This window comes from Rhinolophus sinicus, chromosome 3 (genome assembly GCF_057876585.1).
Source record: "Rhinolophus sinicus isolate RSI-liver-muscle chromosome 3, RSI-T2T, whole genome shotgun sequence".
Classification (NCBI taxonomy): Eukaryota; Metazoa; Chordata; class Mammalia; order Chiroptera; family Rhinolophidae; genus Rhinolophus; species Rhinolophus sinicus.
This window is the reverse complement of record NC_142503.1, coordinates 116,459,018-116,480,505: the sequence shown is the minus strand read 5'-3', so window position 1 is coordinate 116,480,505 and position 21,488 is coordinate 116,459,018. Positions and strand designations below refer to the sequence as shown.

At 32.6% G+C, this 21,488-nt stretch overlaps 1 protein-coding gene across 13 annotated transcripts in view; it reads left to right on the top strand.

Moving 5' to 3' along the window:
- Positions 1–21,488, top strand: part of MIPOL1 (mirror-image polydactyly 1) — a 253,677-nt gene that overhangs the window by 104,631 nt on the left and 127,558 nt on the right. For 12 of the 13 annotated variants that reach the window (XM_088796867.1, XM_019749153.3, XM_074328162.2 and 9 more), the window contains one exon: positions 10,120–10,227. The exons of the other annotated variant lie outside the window; for it this stretch is intronic. In XM_088796867.1, the coding sequence (XP_088652993.1) occupies positions 10,120–10,227 (108 nt within the window). The remainder of the gene's footprint in view (positions 1–10,119; positions 10,228–21,488) is intronic. 13 annotated transcript variants of the gene reach the window in all.

Below are 21,488 nucleotides of genomic sequence, written 5' to 3'. Positions count from 1 at the left end.
TTGATGCCTCCATTTGTCATACAAGTTTTTAGTTTTTCTCCTGTTGTAATCTTAGAAGTTGGAGTGGCTTCTGGTAGGCTTTAACAGTGTTTGGGCAATACTCATTATACAACAAGAAAATTAACAATGAGCACTTAAGTAATGACAGCTCTATTGGGATTACAACACTTATAATAGCAAACAAACAAAGTTTGTAAACCAAGAGGAGGCATCTGTGATTCCAGGAACAAAATAACTGAAAAAGAGCTTAATAAATGATTGAACTGTGGCTACCATCCAGTGAGTACTGATACTATTTCCTGAACTCTGCTTTTTCACAATAGTATTAGAAGCATCTCTATCCTTTTATGCAATAACTGCCAACTTAACATTTAGGTTATACTGTTGTTTGTTTATGGATTTTGACAAAATCCATTGAAGTTTACTTAAGAACCAACTCATTACCATGGTATTATTTATTGAAGTTTGTTTTCCTGACCATTCGCTAACTACAGGGTTCAGCATTGCAAGGTTATAACCATACAAAAAGGATCAAAATACCACATCCTAGTAGTGGCATTACCAGACAAGGAAAGTCATCATCTTAGAAATAAATGCCTTTGCAACACTGAAGGGATTTTATAAATTGAATAAGCTAGAAACGACTTTTTTCATGTGGTAATTTTATAATTATCGTTATTTTAATTATTTCAGTTATAAAATATTCTTATACATTTTACTTTTTGGTTACTTACATTAAACTACAGAAATGCAGTAGTTTTCTGATAAATTCATATCAAAACAAAAATACAGAACAGTTTTAGAATTGTTGTTATTGAAATTGAAGAGAAAGGTAATGATCATAACTTTTAATTAAACTATTAGAATTGTAATCTCAAATCTACTTAAGATTTTAGGTGACCATCTTAAACATCTGGAAACTAACACCAAGTATTGTTAAATTTTATACTGACATACCGGGGGAGCCAAAAAAATGTATACACATGACTTGTATTCATCTTTTGCTATCAGTATATATTAAGTATTACAATTTTAATATAGTTTTTTTCCTTTCTTAAAATGTGTATACATTTTTTTTGGCACCCTATGTATTTTTAACTCAGCTTGAAAGTATTAAGTATAATTATGAATCCATATAATTAACAATTAGTAATATAATTGATAAGTCATACAATAGATGTGAGGTATAATAGCCTTGGTGTTCAGATTGCCATTTTTTCTTGTTAGACCTAATGGCTACCCCAGCCATTGAGATCCTGAGAAACAGTGGTTATGGTAGAAGTGGTGCCTCTTCCCAGTACAGCAAATACTACCAAAATCAAGGGGCTATGTGGCTTTTATTTTTGGCCCTCCAATTTTTGGCGACCTATTTAGATTACTTTCTTGGATTTATCATCCTACCCTTCCCTTATTTTAATCCCCCCCCACCCCAGAACAAGGTGCTTATGGCTAGTTAGAATACATAACCAGAGAATTAGGATTCTAGAGAAGAGACATCAGAAAGGGATAGGTTGAGCAGAAACGTGTTACGTTAGTTTTGACTGGCTTTTGTGTTCAGGGAAGTGTTAGTTGCATTTAAAGGGCTAAAAGGGGGGAGACGTTGGGAATATATTGAATTTTTAAATCTCTTTTAGATCCTTGTGTTTCTACCAGCTCAAATGCTAGGAATCATTTCTAAACATGTTCTAATTAAAATCCAGAAGAGGTGATTTCGTACTTTGTTACTCAGTAACCACATTTGGTAGGTTGGCAGTCTCGAATTATTAGATGCTAAGTAAATAAAGACTATTACCAATTTACTTTAAATTTACATAATGTTGTAATTATTATCATTTACATATTATAAACTTTGGGGGGAAATTTCCCTGCTAAGGAAATGTTTAGGAATTTGTGTACTTAATTTTGTTTCCTGTTAACTGTTCTAGAAAATCACCAACTTTACAAATACTACCATGTTTCCCCGAAAATAAGACCTAGCCGGACCATGGGCTCTAAAGCATATTTTGGAGCAAAAATTAATATAAGACCGGGTCTTATTTTGCTATAATATAAGACTCGGTCTTATATAACATAATATAATATGAGACCGGGTCTTATATTAATTTTTGTTCCAAAAGACTCATTGAGCTTATGGTCCGGCTAGGTCTTATCTTTGAGGAAACACGGTAGGAAAAAGATATATTGAAAGTTACAGGAAATTGGAAATTAGAAGGAAAAAAGTTTTCATTGGGTATTTGCTTTGAAACAAATGAAAACTTACCACTCCAGTCAGTCAGTTTCTGTACTGCAGGAACCTTTTCCTGAACAAGAAAAATTGTTTTTGGTGCCTTGAAAAACAATACAAGCTTCTAGCCATGGCAGAGTAATTATTACCAATCATACCATCCCTCAAAAACCAATTATAAAATGGAGGGGTGGGGTGAATGCATGAACAGCAGGTGCACAGGAATGCAAAGAGGTGGCACAGTGATTCCCCTGGCATCATGCCCCGAGGCGCTCTTGCTGACTCAGGAAGGTCGAATCCAGGCAGATCCCTGGTTTTGCTGCAGTAAAGAAAAAATTTAAGTCTAGGTATTTGAAGCAGCTACAATTTGCAGAAGATAATATTAAATAAGAGGAACCGTATGCCTATGTTTGGAAAGGGTGGAGTGGGGACACCAGTTAGCTCTGTGTCCTTGATTCGCCTTTAGTCCTTGTCCAGGAGTCGTGCTGTCACGCCCTTGGTTTACATGCATGTGGTGCAGGAGCATGGCCACAGCGCTAAGTCAAATGAAAGGCTGGAGTGGACAGGCCTTGCTGAGCACCTTCAGCGTTCATTTGCTTCTTCCTTAGCGTAAGGACTAAGCTCAAATGCAGTGCTGTTAAATAAAACATTCTACGATAATGGAAATGTTTTCTGCATTATTCAGTATAGTAGCCATGCACTGTGGTTTCTGAAATTAAAACTACTGACAGTAGCACATATTGGTAAGAAAGTGCAGCAACCAAAACTCTAATAGGAGTGTAAAATGGTACAACCCAAACTCTAATGGGAGTGTAAAATGGCACAACCAAAACTAATGGAGACCACTTCATGGACAGTGTAGATGCCTGACCACTGCACTGTACACCTGAAGCTGAAGCTGAATAATACTGAATGTCAACTATAATTTAATATATATAGTCACAGGATGTGGAGTACAGCATAGGGAATAGAGCCAGTGGAATTGTAACAGCTATATACAATGTCAGAGGGGTAGTAGATTGGGGGACAGGGGTTATCACTTTGTGAGGGGTGTAAATTTCTAACTATTACATTGTTTTGTTCACCTGAAATGAATAAAAAAATAACAAAAACTTAGAACCTAAATCATACACAAACTGATCATCAATAGTCCTGTAAACTGTGTGAATTAGATTCTATAGAGACACTGGTATTTATATTGTTATATATTTGCTACTTATTGTTTATTTCTATTGTAAAGATAGCTAAGTAGTCAATAAAAAAGAAAATGCAGAGAAAAAAAAAGCTAACAGAAGTGTAAAATGGTGTAACCAAAACTAATGGGAGTGTAAAATGGTACACCCAGTTCTGAAAACTGCTTGGCAGTTTCTATACTATATCTACTAGAATAATATCTACTTTGTGACCTAGGAATTCCATTTCTAGGTATTTATCCAAGGAAAACAGAAACGTGTATGCTGTAAGACTTTTAGAGGAATGTTTATAGATCATTCATAATATCCAAGTACTGAAAACAACTCAAGTGTCACTTCAGTAACAGGAAAACAAACAAATTATGATACACTATTTAGTAGCATATGCCTTTAATTTTATAAGGAAAATAATACAGAAAAAATATTTCTTCAAATGAAGTTTACAATCATTTATTTAATAAACATGCACAAAATAGCTATACGTAACAGTTTATACAAAGGAGAAATAGATGTATTTGGCATTTTCATATGATGACCTGAAATTTTACACACAGTATATTGTTGTATATGCATACATAAATATATATATGTTAATATACTAATATGGGTATATAAATGTGTATGTGTATATGTGTACACAGACATATGTAGCCTTTGTAAGACCATTTAAAAGAAAACACTTCCAATGGTAATAAAAGAATGGTTATTTTTTGTTTTGCATTCCTAAAAAAGAACATTATGATTTTGAATACTCTATGAACTCTAGAATGTGCAATTAAAAGGTGAGAAATAATTGCCTAGGTAGTTTCCATTAATTTAGCATATATTTTGTTGGGTATGAATGAACTGAGTTAAAAGGTAATTCTATATACTAGCTAGTCAATGTTTCATTTTAATCTATGTTGACTATTTCCTAATACCAGATCTGTGTACTAAAAAAATTATCACTAGTTGCTCAAAGTTCATATTTTAAAATGTCATTATCATTAACTTTTTCTGTAGTTGTTTCCATTCCTTTTGCTGTTGTAGATATTTGTGTACACTATGTATTTTGTTGATAAACTAAATTACACTTTTTGTATTTGAATCCTACTTATAGTTGCATGACTTTGAAGAAGTTATTTATTATTTTCTGCTTCCTTCTCTGTAAGATGGGATAATAATGGGTAGCTCATAGGGACAGCGTAAATATTTACTGAATTAATACAGGTAAAATGCTTAGAAGAGGGCCTGGCACATACTAATTTCTCACTAAGAGTTGATTGACTATCATTAATAATATGTGTGTTAACCTTTATTCTGAAATAGAGACACAAACCACAGTTTTTTAAATGAATAGCTTCTGATGAATACAGCTAACATAATAATCTTAAATAGCATTACAAAAATGGTACTTTAATAGCATAGTATAGCATACTAAATAAATACCTGTATACATGCTGATACCTTTTTAAATAATTGTCATGTTTACTAATGCTTTTACTTTGTGGTTTCAAATGTTTCTTTAAATTTATCTTTTTAAATAATATAATAGCTTAAATGAGTATAAAATACTGTATCTGTTATTAAACCTCTAGTTATTACTTTAGTATGGTGTTTTTTAAATGTTTCTATACAATTAAAATATATACATGTAAATATATAGAAACATGTCATTGCCTGGCATGTTGCCTGGTGGGTGCTGGTGTATTGCCCAGTGGATGGATGCTCAATGAGTATTTACTGAATAATTTATGTTTTACACACATACACACACACACACACACCAGCTGCATCAGATGTGGTTTTAGAGACTCATTCACATGATCATTGTTTTTCTTCTTTAATCTTTAGTATTTTTAAACCTCTCTGAATTGTATAAATATTCCTTTAAACCAAGTTGTTCATATTTTGCCAGGGCTTTGAAGAAATAAGTTACCTTTTTGCACTTGAAAATGCTTTATTCCAGTTTATTGTAATGTGAGAAAAGCATTCTAGTTATTATTTTTAAATCTAAAATGAAGTGATTTTTTAAAAAATTTTCTAAATGAAGAAAAATAAAAACTTATTATATAATCCTAAGTGATTCCAAACATCTGCAGTTCCAAGTACATAATTCACAGTGACACCAAAGTTTAGTTTCTGTTTTGACTGGAGGAATCTGGTATTATTTTTTGTCTGCAAAGGAAAGAGTTGTATAGCATCCAAGTGGGAAGATGTTTGATTGTAATACAATCAAAATGATTTGTGACTGAAAGAGAATTGTAGAGGAGGAGAAACAGCAGCTGTTAAAAACTTAGACAATATTAGAGAACTTTTTGTTAAAAAATTAAAGCATGTTATTTTTCAGAAAGTAAACATAAAGTAAAACAGAATCATAATGTATTATCAGCTTGATGAAATTTTTCAGAATTCACAAGTAAGAGGAAATTACTGGTGAAAACAGATTTTGTAGTAAATATGGGTCAGTTCATTTTATAAAAATTTGCTATCGATTTTTTGTTTTATATGTTAATATATGTTTATGTGTTATATATGTTTTATATGTTTTTATACGTTGTAGAATTAGTTTTGTTTGTTTAAAGAGGCAAATTTAATCTTTTCTATCAATGAGTTTAAAAAGCATAGAGTTATGAACCTATGATTTGTTCACCTTGCAACAACTATCCATCTTGTAAATCTATATTTCCCCATTCACTTACTCCTTCTCATATTATTTTCAGGGAAATAACAGACAAAATATCTTTTTGACATGTAACTTTCGCATATTTTTAAAAGATACGGACTATTGTTTAAAACAGAAACACAATACCATTATCACCCGAAAAACATGAACAATAATTCTTTAACATTGTGAAACATCTAATTGGTTTGCAAATTTAAATAAGCTTAAACGTCATAACCTTTTCCTCTTTGTTTTGAATCTGTATCTAAATAAGAAACAGTGCAAATGATTGTATTGACTCTTATTTTTAGCTTTATGATCAGTTTTATTTATTTTTCAATTGCAGTTGACATTCAGTATTTTTTAAATTAAATGTTTTGGGGTGACAATGATTAGTAAAATTACATAGGTTTCAAGCGTAGAATTCTATAATACATCACCTGCAATATATCACGTTGTGTGCTCACCACCAAATTGATTCTTAACACTTTATAGATTCATTCCCCTTCTATTTTTTCTCTCGGAATTTATATTTTAATAAGTCTTAATAAATTTTCTTTAAGAGTTTCCCAGTTTATTCTTTGCATCTCTGTAGTGTCACTGAATAAGTCCTTCTCTTCTCCTGTAAATATGGCAATTGAACCTAGTGGTTTAATCAGATTTAGATTTGTTTTTATTAGCAAGACTGCCTTACAAGTGGTTTTATGTTGTTTCATCTGGCAACACATGTTGGGCTGTGAATGAACTATGGTTTTAGCGGATCTCAGTGTCTAGATCTCTTAGTATAGTAATGGTTTCAAAATTGTGATGTTCTAACATTCCCTTTTTTAAGCTTGAATACATCTATAGGCTTCATCTTATCTATTGTTTGATTACCTGTTGTTAAAGTTGATATAAGAAAGGATGGATAAATTCTTGGCTTATTATATTCCCCAACAATGACAATTAGGTGTTTACATTTTTAATTATAATTATAAACTCAATAATTTGAACATATTCTATGTGTCTCAATATATTGCAGTTACTATCCTTATTGATGTTGAAATTGTCTTATCTTTAGCTAGTGGGAAGCTTTTCAAGTTGGCTTCTGAGTCTTTCTGAGTTTCTTTGATAGCTCCTCTGTTTTGATAGTTAATATGAAGCTTCTGCCAAGGACAGATGTTCCTGGGTTATATTACCTTTCTTGTCTGAGATCTGGAGTCAGCCATATATCCACAGAGTCGTTTATTTTTAGTCAGAAATGGTACTTGGAACCTCCAGTCTAGGTGCTAGGAGTATTCATTGCTACTGGATTTCCAATTGGCAGAACTAGAAAATACATACACACTTTTTTTTTTTAAAGATAAGGCTCTGTATCTTCATACTGATACTTTAAATTCTGAATTAAAGGAGGTTTTAATCTTTTGATTTTATCTTTTGTGGTGAGAATCCTAATTCTCAAAGATTCTGACAATATACAGATAGCAAGCGCTTAAAATTCAATTTGAGTATTAAAATTTTTTAAAGTATAAAAGACAAAAGAAAACCACTAGGTCAAATTCATGTATTAGAACTCTTAAAAACATTAATATTTGGCAGAATATGAACAGGGAAAATACTGTGTTATTTTAATTGTGTCAGTTCAAAATGAAACTGTCTAAAACCATATATTACTTGATTTAGGGACATACGTCTTCTCTAGCATTTGTCTTGTTTCTTTTCATTCATTATTGTAGGGAGTATCGTTAAACACCTGAAAGTGTAGCCCTTTGGGACACTTGCCGCTTTGAATGGTCCCTGGGCCTTATCTGCTATCTCCTATACTGCATGGCCATGGAAACTGAGCCTGGGTATGTAATGTGGATAAATGCCCTCAGTGTGCAAAAATAGCTTTCCTGTTCTTAAGCTCTACTTATCTCTCTGGTTACAGTATTTCATTTGAAAATTGGCCTGGGAGTACCCTCTCCATGCTTTCAGAAAGAACTAAAGAACATGAACTGAAGAAACAACCTAGGATTGAATCAATTTAAAGAAATCTTAAATATAGTTAAATAGAAATCCAAAAGTGTATTTGAGAAGAGCATTTATATGTGTTTTTATTCAGTTGAAAGCGTTGGCTCACCACAGTTTTGATTCCTAGGTCAAGTTAAATTTAAACCTCATGAAGAAATGAAAATAAACATTTATTTCTTGAGCGAGAGTGAGTGAATTCCTTTTTGTGCATCTTGTAGATAGGAAAGAAGTCTGTCTCCTTGGGTCATTTCTAATGTACAGGAAATACAAAAAATAGGTGGTCAGACAATTGGTGACCATCTTTCTCACTTTCACCAGATGCTTCCTATGATCTTTCTACCTTCATTCCTTTTCTCATGTGTTCTTCATCTTTCTCCTCTTTCAGCTTATAAAATCTGCTAGATTGTAATGCTTACTGCTATGTCTTATTTTCACGTGTCGTGATTTGTTTCTTCATTAAACACATTGGCATTTGGATTGCCTTGTGACCAAATATTCTAATTGTTACAAGCTAAAAAGGAATCAATACAAAGTTTAATGTGTAAATCATGTGCCACCTCCAAATAAAACCCAAATGATGTCACATCACAAAGGTTTCACTCGTGTAATTTTTAAAAATGTGATAGGTGAATAAAGGCACATAATATGGTAGAGTAGACATAGCAATGTGAAAGCACTTGCTGCTATATATTTTATTTGCAGAACTTAGTTTCAGCAAGACTTTATCTACTTTTAGTTAATATTAATTTTAAAAGTTTTGATTTTGTGATTATTATTTAATTTATAAATGTGTTTTGGTTTCATAATTGTATTATATACACTTAAGCATTTATACCCAATTTTGTATTTGTATATAAACATCATTATATAATTTAAGTCAATATCAAGTGTCTGATATTCTTTTTTGCAAGGGATTTGTATATTAAGATTGGGACATAATGATACAGACTGCAGAATATTACAGAGGTCAGAGACAGAATCAGTATCAGAGTGGGAAGAAATGCCAAATTGAATATGACTGCATCTTGATTATAGCATAATAATGATTTTTAATTCATTATGACAACTAGCCATTTGTCTGATAACCTAGAAGTAACTTGGTCTAGCTCTTGAATTGATATTCTTCCTTATTTATTAGTTGCTACTTAAATATCCTAATTTAAAAATAGATAATTAAGGAGTGATTTTTAACTTTTTCCTGAAAGATGGCATTAGTACTTCATTCTTTTAGCCAGTCCCCCATGTATGCTCCGATGGTCCTGATATGCAGCATTATCAGTTTATATCCTGCGTAAAATGTTTGATGTATTCATATTAAGATGTTCTATGCAAATGGCATGATATTTCAGTGATTTTTTTTAACATAGATAACTTCTATTAGCCCATTCATGATTTTACTTATAATTTCTTTTTACTTATAGTCTCATATTCCCAGTAGGTCAGAATGTCATATCATATGTTTCTTATCATTCGTTTTACTTAAAAATAAGGTTTAGTCAAAATAGAAATTCAGAACACTTGTTTCCTTAGTTGTTTCCAAGTCTTAAAGCACTCTGTGGTTGTTACCTTTTTCCCTATGCAATTGTTTCTTTAGATACTTCTAAAAATCTGAAAAATATCTTAATATATCTTCTTATGGTAATTTTAATCTTTAAAAAGTTAACAGAAATTCAAAATAGAATACGTTTTAGTGTTTTTAGAATCCAATGTGATTGTTAGAAGAATGCTTATAGTCAGCCAACAGGTATACAATGAAAACCATTTGATTAATGAAGAAAATAATTTTAAATATAGTTTGATCTTAATTCTTTTTAAAAATAGAATTTTCTAATTTATATGGTAATATTTAGATGAATAAAAGACAAACTGAAAATTGCAACTGACTAACCAGAGTACTATAAACTTATTTTGTTTATATTCAACATTACTTTTAACTTAACTATTCTTGTTGCAAAAGATACCTTGTCTTTTAGAGAATACAGTGGTATTATTTACATTAATTCATGGGGCTTGCTGAAAAAAATGCTAGAACTCCTTTACTTAATGGGATTCTTCCCCTGTGGCAGTGCAAACGGCTGGAGCAGGAGCTTCATCATTTGAAAGAGCAGAACCAGACTTCAGCAAACAACACGAGACATCTGACTGCTGAAAACAATCAAGAACGTGCTCTGAAGGTAAATCTCTGTTCCTTCTTGCAGGCAAATTAAGGTTGTAAGCCCTTGGTGCCAGCTTTCTGTGCTGCATATATCAGTTGTGTACATTTCAGCAGAAGTGAGCTGTGGTGTTTGCCAACAACCCCTTCTTTAAACACAGATACAGCACCCTTCTGCTATGGTATTATTTTATCTCGTGTACGTGTGTACATGAAAACAACATATTTTCTGAATTTTGAGTGATAGTCTGTTAATAACTTTTGGTACATGTTCATTCAGTGTCTGATTTTATAATGTATTGTTAGCTTTTGTAGTTGGTAAAAAGTGGCCACACTAAAAGGAAAAAAATTAGATCATGAGCGTTTTCTGCCCATCAATATTTATTACAGTAATTTTTTAAGTGACTTGTAATATTAGTAACCCACAGAACTGACATTCCTTGAAAGGCATGCAAATATGTTTGGGAATTGAAATACTGCTTAAAATGTAATTTATTACCAAAAAGAAAGAAAAAAATGTATTCTACTAGAATTTGAAACAAGTGTACATTTCATGACAAGGAGTTCTGTTTCATTGTAATATAGATCCAATCATCATAAAAAAGGACATTATTTTGATTCTAATTATATATTTTTTTTCCTTAAGATGCTTATGACTTTCCATTCTCCATTTTTGTCTTTGCCCCAGTTCCTAGCATACTGCTTGTGACCTAGTAGTGGTCACTGCCCTCAAGATGCTTACATTCTTATTAACAGGTTAAAATTAAAAAAAAAAAAAAAAAAATCCATGGGAAATCTGTCATTGTTGATATGCAGGAAAAAAAGATGTGCTATCTAGAGAATTGTATACTACTTTGTTGCCTTGAATTCAGTTTTTGCTGCACATTACAGAAGAACATTATGGCATTGGCAGTGTAACTCACTGAACCAGATGCATCAAGCAAAATTGAGTAAATGTTGGCATTTTGATATGGAAAATACTTTTAATCTATCTGAAAAGTGTGAGATTTGGTTGAAATCAGATTTTCCTACAAAATGTATTTAGCTTCATTTTGAAATTCTCAGTCAGTGGTAGGCTTATAATAACTTTGTTATTGTTTAATGCACTTTGTCTTCTTTTCTCTCAAATTGATAGACCAGAACAAAAATGGGAAAGAAAAGACTTGTAGATTGCTGCGATTATTGATTAATTCCCCAAGGAATTTACTCTTGTATGAGTAAAATTAAGGGTAGTATTTTTTTAATATGTACTGGCAAATTGAAAGTAACATTGTTTTAAAGGCAACTTCCATTATTGTGTGCTAATTTGTTATCAGCTTTAGGGGACCAATCTCATAACTCTATATGATAGGGCTATTTTTAGGCTGTGTATTTATGTTAAATTGAATTAAATGGCAGCTGCTATTTATAGAGAGAAATAGATGCACATTTTTAAGAGGTTATTAAAATTAGAAGGCAAAATGTAGACCAAAAGAAACCTGGAAGTTCAAAGGAAAACCCAAACCCCATGAAATAGAAATCTCTGTAAACTGAGGACCATATAATTTAAAGTAATATATAAACAAAACTACATTTTTACTCCTGATAAATATACTACGTTAAAATTTTTTCTAGTTGCTCATCTTTTTCTGCAAAACCTAAGATTGTTTTCTGTTGTCTTCTAATCCTTCATCACTTCATCCATTAGCTAAGCCAACTTCAAGTTTTTGTAGACTTAGGATGGGAGGAAGAATTAATTTTTTAAAACTCTCATCAATATAATCTTTGTAAGGCCCCTGTGTTCATTTTAGTTCTTCTTAAAATGTCTGTTTTGCGTAACACTGGCTATGAATATTTTAGTTATTTTGTGCCGTATTTCCTCATGGGAAACCTTAACTTTATTATGAAAATTAGGCCATTTATAATACATTAGCTTTATTCTAAATAATTTTTTAAAATTTTCTTACCTCTTAGGGATTTTGTTATTTATTTAGTGCTTTTATTATTGCGCTCTATATCTTCAAGTTGCCATATAAATTATGAATAATAAGGTTATTACCAAGCTCTCTGATCGATCAATCAGCTGTTCCTGTCCTTTGTGAGTACTAATACTCTTCGTTCACAATCCACTTACAAGTATCATTTCTTTTGTTTACTAACTGACTTAACATTTAGTTGGTATATAAATGAACTTTAGGAAGACTTTTTAAAAAGAATCACTTTCTGTAAGAGGATTCGGTTTATCAAAAATATTTCTAGTATTTTATCATAAATAGTACAGTTATTAATATTGCTTAATGAAGGAAAACTTGAATAGGATGAAACCTAAAAAATCATATTTTATTTGACTGTGTTATACTGAAATCCCTAAAGGAAACAGCCCTAGAGATATGTTTGGGAAATTTTTATGTTAATGGTCATATAGTACATATCATCCAGCTGATGATTATGGAAAATACACAATTATCACACGAGGAAATACTTTTTAAATAATTTTGTGCTATTTGAATAATAATGTCTGTTTATTCTAATATCCAGAAAGTTCTTTCTAAATTATTTTTTGATGGTAGAGCATAAAATTGGATTTTTGGTGATTATTTATGCATTATTTATGAAGTAGCATGGGATTATACTGGCTAAATTTGTTAGAATGACAGTGTTTTACTAATTTTATAATTTTTGCAATGTTCTCTAATAACAAGTAAAACACAGCAGTGCATATAGGATGAGAGGTTGAATTTATGCTGATGCTGCTCTATACCCTGAGAGTTACTGAAAAATAAATAAATAAAGCTTATCTTTTTATTTAAAATAAATTTTATTCACGTATATTAAATTGGTTTCTCAAAGAACAAAATTTTGGACATTTAATGTTTTTAAAATAAATTTAGATTAGCCATGAATATGCACACATTAGATTTTATAAGAAATTTTATATAATTGAGGTCTGACAGGTTTGCAAAGTCCTAAAAAAGTGCTACATACCTCATTGCTGAATATCACTATGGTCACCTTCGAAGTACTCCCCTTGGGAAGCTATGCACCGATGTTGGTGCCTAGTCCATCCTTCAAAGCAATTTTGGAACTCTTTTTCTGGAATGGCCATCAGAGCAGTCATTGTAATACCCTTGATGTCCAGAATGTCATCCAAATATGTTCCTTTCAATATTTCCTTCCAGTGAAGAAAGAAGTCATTGGGGGCCAGATCAGGTGAAAAGGGAGGGTGTTCCAATACAGTGATTTGTTTACTGTCTAAAAACTCCCTCACAGATGGTTCTGTGTGAGCTGGTGGTGCATTGTTGTGATGCAAGAGCCATGAATTGTTGGAGAAAAGTTCAGGTCGTCTGACTTTTTCACGCAGCCTTTTCAGCACTTCCAAATAGTAAACTTGGTTAACAGTTTGTCCAGTTGGTATAAATTCATAATGAATAATCCCTCAGATATCAAAAAAAGGTTAGCAACGTAGTTGCAACAAGTTCGCGAACTTGATTGTCCGACTTCACATTTATTCCTTTCTCCCCCCAGTACCTGCCTACTATTAATCTTGTTCTTGTCTCCGTAGTTTTGCCTTTTCCAAAATGTCATATAAGTTGGAATTATGCAGTACATAGTCTTTTCATTGGTTTCTTTGACTTAGGAATATGCATTTATAGTACCTCCATATCTTTGGATCACTTCATAGGTCATTTCTTTTTAGTGTTCAATATTCCATTTTTGGGATGTACCACAGTTTATTTTTCCCTTCATCTACTGAATGACATCTTGGTTGTTTCCAGATTTTAGCAATTATGAGTAAAGCTGCTATAAACATCTATATGCAGGTTTTTGCATGGACATGAGTTTTTCAGCTCATTTGAGTAACTACCAAGGACTGCAATTGCTGGATTGTCTATAAGGAATATGTTTAGTTTTGTAAGAAATGTCCAATCTGTCTTCCAAAGTGGCTGTACCTTTCTTTTCTTTTTTTTTTGCCAAATCAGAATTTTTATTGGAGAAGTAACTTGGGAGCTTACCATTAGTAGGATACTTAATTCTTTAACAACAATATTCTTTATTTTTTTGTTTAACGTAGCATACATCTCCATTTATTTAGGTCTTCCCTAATTTCATGAACAATGATTTTCAGTTTGTATTTTACAGATTTTGCACATTTTCTTGAAAAGTATTACTAAATTTTATATATTTTATACTACTGAAAATGCAATTTTAAAATTTCATTTTTTATTAAATATATGGGGGTGACACTGGTTAGTAAAATTATATAGGTTTCAAGTGTACAATTCTATAATACATTAACTCTATATTGCATTGTGTGTTTACTACCCAGAGTCAGTTCTCCTTCCATCACCATATATTTGACCCCCTTTACCCTCTTCTACCATTCCCCCGCCCCCCTTACCATCTGGTAACCACTAAACTGTTGTCTGTGTCTATGAGTTTTTATTTCTTTGTTTGTATTGTTCCTTTGTTATCAGTGTTATATCCCACATATGAGTGAAATCATATGGTTCTAAGTATGACAGCATAGAAGAAATTGCTGAACATTGGAAGAAAAACTCTTAAAAACAACCATTAGGAAAAAACATATTTACAAAGGAATATCAGAAAGACTGACTTCTCAATAGTAATACTGGTAATGAAATGGTATCTTAAATACACTGAGAGCAACAAGGGGAATAATTTTTTAAATACACAGAGAGGAAGTACCTGTTAAGAGCAAAAGTGAAATAATAGGTAAATAAAAATCTTCAGTTGCTTTCTATTGTCTATGGACTATCATCCAAGCCTTCTAAGTGTGGAATTTAGGACTCCACTGTAGTTTTAGCCTGCCCTTTCTTTATTTTTTCATTTTTAGAACCATTTCTCTCTCTCTGATCTTGGTAAAGACCATCCCCAACCATCCCCCACTACTTAGAGTTTCCTAAATGTGTCATATTTTTAAATTTCCCTCATCTTATTTCTGTTGTGACTTTAAATCTGTCTGTGATATTACTTGATTGCTTACATGTCATCTTCCCTAAATCAAAAACTTCTTGAGCATAAGGGATCATAAGTTTTTATGTTACTATTCTCTTGGAATTCAGTACATTGTTGAACTCGTAGTACATGTGTGATCAGTAAGTTTTTTTAAATCAAATTTTAATCTATCCTAATTGAAGTCGACATATTTATTGAATTAGCTACTAGGTTCAGGACATGGAGGATGTGGAATTCTGGTATAATATTGTCTTCATGGTCACTAACTGTGCCCAACTAAAACTCCAGAAGGATTTCTATTTTGTGGTAAAGTTTCTTTGCTCATGAATTGAACAATGCAGTATCAGGAATTCTAATTTTTTACTGTTGGCTTAAAAATATTAATAGAAGAGATTTTGTTTGTTTACTTTGTCCTTTGCTGTTTAGCGTTCACTGCAGGATAAACTCTTAGTACTTGATAGTAAATAATAATTATTTATAATAATAAAAATTATTATAATAATAAAAATTATTATAAAGTCATATATTGGGATGAGTTATTAGTCATTTTCCAGTATTAGCCATGTTAATGGACTGCCTTTGATAGGCTCAGATGATGTCACACTTCTGCTGTCTATGGGGTATGGCTTTTGATTAGATTTTAGTAGATAACTCGAGTAATGAATTTTGAAGTTAAAAATCATGAATTTCCCATTTACTCGTTGTATAGCATTGGGTAAGTCAGTTAACTTCTCTGAGTATTGGTTCCCACATTTGTAAGCTAATGAGAGCAGAGATATTGTTACAATTGATAAAATGTATGGACAGTCTATGTATAAAATATGACACATTATGCTTAGGTTCCATAGGGTATGGTGGTAGAAAGAACATTGGTGTAGGTGGCAGACACCTGTGTCTTGCCCTTGCTGTGCCATTAACAAACTGTATCATCTTTGTCAAATTATTATATATCTTCCAAATGTAGAGGTTGAACCTAAAGCAAAATGTAAGGAAATAATACGTACTTTAATGACCTATTTGTACTCAGACATTTTAAATTCTATTTAATTTTTTAAAAACTAATACTGGTTGTGACCCTCTAAATTAACCGTTTTGGGTGGCAGTTGTATGAATTTTTCATATTTCTCCATGTCCTATGAGCAGAGACACTAGCAGCCTTTGTTCTGAACTATATTCTAAGGGATATGTGTTTAGCAAACAGCCTTGGAGGATATAGTGTCTCCCTCTAAAACAGAGTATTGTTTCCTACTCAATAATAAAAACAATATCTTCCCCTCTGAGGTGAAGATCAGGCAGGTTTGCTTGCAGCATATTATAATAGATTGGGCTTCCTTAAGCTTGGATTTCAACTGTGATGCAGTCCCACTATGTTCAGGATTTACCTGGTTCTCCTCTGTGTTGCCCCATGGGAGTTGGGGTGGAGGTGTGGGGAGGGTGGCAAAAACAACTTGTACAAACATGAAGCTTATGCTGTTTGTGCTGTGCCTGAATATATACAGGTTTTTTTTGTACGTGAACCAGCATTTTTGTGCCTTCTGCCAACATGTATGAAACTGGCAAGGTAGTTAGCTTGCAAGTAGGATAAAAATCTGAGACCCTTCACAGTTCTAAAAGCAAAACAAAAGAAAACCACAGTTCCTTTCTTTTTCAATATTTTGTCTAATCAGAATTATAGCCTAGATTTTTAGTTTGTTTGTATACTGTGTATTTATCACTAATACATCTATGTACTCTCTTGGATATATAAATTAATACATTAAAGTATATCAGGTGACCTGAAAAAAATTTTTTCCCAGAGGTTCTGAACTGATTGCTTTATAGGACTTTACTGGCCCTTGAACCTACCTTCAGTGTCCTTCTGGGGATTCTTTTAGTTTCTCCTATGTTGATTCATCTGTTTCCTAGATCCTGTTTTTCTCCGATTTGACTTATTCTTTCATTTTGATATACAGCATATTCTCTAATAATTTTTTGAGAAAGGATACAGGAGAGTTAAATTTTTAAAGACTGTATGTTACTTTTTCAGGATAGATTTCCAGAAGCAAAGTACTTGAATAAACAGTATGAACATTTAAATTCAGATTCCTGGACTCAGTTTCAGGGTTACTGAAGCAGAATATTTGACAAAAAGGAGGACCCAGAAATCTTGCACATTAAGTTTATTATTTTAAAAACTTTTTAAAATTAAATTTCTCTTTTCACATTTACATGTTCATTAAAGCTACAGTAAGATACCACATCACATCTATTGGAATGGCTAAGTAAGAACATGCTCTCAATGATAACCATTGACAGGATGTGGAGAAACGGAATCTGTCATACACTGCTAGTGGAAATATGAAATGATTTAGCCACTCTGCAGAACAGTTTGCCAGTTTCTTATAAAGTTAAACATGTACTTACCATACAGCCCAGCTATTACACTCCTGGGTCTTAGTTCAGAGAAGTGAAAATTTATGTCCACAAAAATCATATATAGAAATGTTCATAGCAGCTTTTATTTCTAATTGCCCAAAACTAGAAAGAAGCCAGACATCTTTCAATGGTTAATGGATCAATGTCCACACAATGAGCTATTACTCTGAGTTAATGGCATTGTACCAATGTCAATTTCCTGGTTTTGACAATGTGCCATGGTACATATATGATATTATCACTGAGAGAAGCTAAATGAAGGCTACACAGGAACTCTTTTTTGCAAGTCTTGTGGGTCTAGAATTATTTCAAAATAAAAAATTACTTAAAAATTTTACATGTTCACCATAGCCAGTGGAAAAAGTGCTAAGCTATATAAAGACAACTGTAATAATGTTCCCATGCTCTGAGGGTTTTGCTGCTTGTCTTTCACCTGTAATACATGGCTTTTGCTGTAATCACTGAAGATTTTGGGTGGGAGAGCGGGGTCGGGGGGGATTTTACTCCTTCCACAGTAGCAGCGAATTCCCTCCCCTGTACACCCTGCACATGGGTATCACTGAGGGAAACTATCTCTGGTCCCCTACCCTGCCCTGGATATTTCTCATGAGCATCTTGGGGAGCTGTGTGGAAGAGAGCCTAACATTAAATGCAAAACTCCATTTCTACCTGCAGTCTTGTCCTTCCTGGAAATTAAAACTATGTGGTTGCCCTGTGAGCTTAGCTCCCTACTGAGTTCGAGAAAAGTGATGACCTTCTAATTTATTCAGCTTCTCTTATTGTTAACATAGAGTGAGAGTAGTTCCACCTTTCTGCATCCTAGACATAGGCATGAGTTCTCCTGCTGGATTTTCATAAATATTGTTTTGTCATATATTTAAGTAGTTTATTTATAGAATTATTTTGTAGAGTTCTTATTAGTGAATATAACAAATTTTACTGAGTTCTTGAAAAATTCCTTGACTATATTGAATGTTGAAAAATTCCTTGAATATTTTGTTGGGTTTAATTTGTTGTTCTTTTCCTAAGAATTTAAAAATTATATTTGTAACTGTCTGCCTTCCTATAGCACTTACTGAGAGCCAGGCCCTGTTACTAATGCTTTACATATATTAAAGTATTTAAACTTCAGAGTGACCCTATGAAATAGGTGGTGCAACTATTCCTATTTTGTTTTAATTTATTCAAGTTACTGGGGTGACATTGGTTAGTAAAATTATATAGGTTTCAAGTGTACACTTCTATAATACATCATCTCTATATTACAACACCCAGAGTCAGTTCTCTTTCCATCATCATATATATATATTTGATTCCCTTTTCCCTCTCCTACCACCCCACTTACCGTCTGGTAACCACTAAACTGTTGTCTGTGTCTGAGTTTTTGTTCCTTTGTTTGTCTTGTTCATTTGTTGCTTTCAGTTTTATATACAATGTATGAGTGAAGTCATATGGTTCTCAACTTTTTCTGTCTGACTTATTTCGCTTAGCGTCATAATCTCAAGATCCATCCATGTTGCCACAAATGGCAGTATTTCATCTTTTCTTATGGCCAAATAATATTCCATTGTATAAATGTACTATATCTTCTTTATCCAATCATCTATTGAAGGTCACTTCAGTTCTTTCCATGTCTTGGCCACCTGGAATAATACTGCACTGAACATAGTGGTACATATATCTTTGTGGATAAATGTTTTCAGATTTTTTGGGTAGATACACAGAAAAGGGATTGCTGGGTCATCTGTAATTCTAGTCTTAATGTTTTGAGGAACCTCCATAGTGTTTTCCATAGTGGCTGTATCAATTTACATTAACACCAGCAGTGTATGAGGGTTCCTTTTTCTCCAACACTTGTATTACTTGTCTTGATAATGGCCATTCTAACAGGTGTGAGGTGGTATCTCATTGTGGTTTGGATTTGCATTTCCCTAGTAGCTAGTGAAGTTGAGCATTTATTCATATATCTGATAGTTGTTTTTATGTCTTCTTGGGAGAAGTGTCTGTTCAGGTCCTCTGCCCATTTTTAAATTGTATTGTTTGGTTTTGTTGTTGTTGTTGTTGTTGTTGTTGTTGTTGTTGTTGTATGAGTTCCTTATATGTTTTGGATATTAGCCCCTTATCGAAGGTGTTGTTTGCAAATAATCTTATCCAATTTGGTTGGTTGCCTCTTTGTTTGATGGTTTCTTTTGCTGTGCAGAAGCTTTTTAGTTTGATATAGTCCCATTCATTTATTTTAGCTTTTACTTCCCTTGCCTTTGAGGTCAAATTCATAAAATCCTCTCTGAACCCAAGGTCCATAAATTTAATACCTATGCTTTATTGTTCCAGGTCTTATGTTTAGGTCTTTCTTGCATTTAGAGTTAATTTTGGTAAATGGTGATGGATAGTAGTCTATTTTTATTCTTTTGCATGTGGCTTTCCAGTTTTCCCAGCACCATTTATTGAGGAGGTATTCTTTTTCCATTTTATGTTTTTGGCTCCTTTGTTGAACATAATCTTCCCACATATATGTGGGATTATGTGGGGATTCTCAATTATATTCCATCAGTCTGTGTCTCTGGATTTCTGCCAATGCCATGCTGTTTTAATTATTGTCACTTTGTGTTACAAAATGAAGTCAGGGAGTGTGTTACCTCCAGCCCTGTTCTTTTTTCTTAGGATTGTTTTGGCTATTCGGGGTTTTTTTGTGATTCCATACAAATCTGATGATATTTTGTTCTATATCTTGAAAAAATGTCATTGGGATTTTGATGAGAATTGCATTAAATCTGTATATTGCTTTGAGTAATATGGCCATTTTAATTATGTTGATTCTTCCAATCCATGAACACAGAATATCTTCCATTTTTTTGTGTCTTCAGTTTCTTTTAGAAATGTCTTGTAGTTTTCAGTGTATAAGTCCTCACATTCTTGTTAAGTTTATTCCTGGGTATTTTTTGTTCTTGTTACAATTGCAAAAGGGATTGGTTTTTTTTCATTTCTTTTTCTGAAATTACATTGTTAGGATATAGATATTCTTTGGATTATTATATATTGATTTTATATCCTGCAAATTTACTGTATTTGTTTACTGTTTCTAACAGATTTTTGGTGAGGTCGTTAGGGTTTTCTATATAAAGAATCATGTCATCTGCAAAAATTGGCAATTTGACTTCTTCATTCCCAATTTGGATGCCTTTTCTTTCTTTCTCTTGCCTGATTGCTCTCTGGCTAGGACTTCCAATGCTATGTAAAAAAACAGTGGTGACTGAATACAGCCCTGTTGTGTTCCTGATTGTACAGGAAAACCTTTCAGTTTTTCACCATTAAGTATATTAGCTGAGAGTTTAACCGTCATATCAGGTCTTTATTATGTTGAGGTACTCTCCTTCTATACCCATTTTATTAAGTGTTTTAATCATAAACGGATGTTGTATCTTGTCAAATGGTTTTTTGGCATCTATTGATATGATGATATGATTTTTGCCCTTTATTTTGTTATTTTGTTTATGTGGTGTATCACATTGAGCTCTTTCCATAAGTTGAACCATCCTTGTGCCCGTGCAATGAACGCCACTTGATCATGATCTTTTTTAATGTGTTGTTGTACAATCTTTTTTAATGTATTGTTGTGTTCGATTTGCTAGTATTTTGTTGAGGATTTTTGCATCTGTATTCATCAGAGATATTGGTCTGTAGTTTTCTTGTTTTATCCTTACTAGGTTTTGGTATGGGTAATGTTGGCCCCATAAAATGAGTTATTGCCTCTTTTTCAGTTTTTTGGAAGAGTTTGAGGAGGTATTAAATCATCTTTGAATGTTTGGTAGAATTTACTAGTAAAGCCATCTGGTCCTGGACATTTGCTTTTAGGACGTTTTTGGATGATTGTTGCAATTTAGTTACTGTTGATCGGCCTTCTTAGATTCTCCA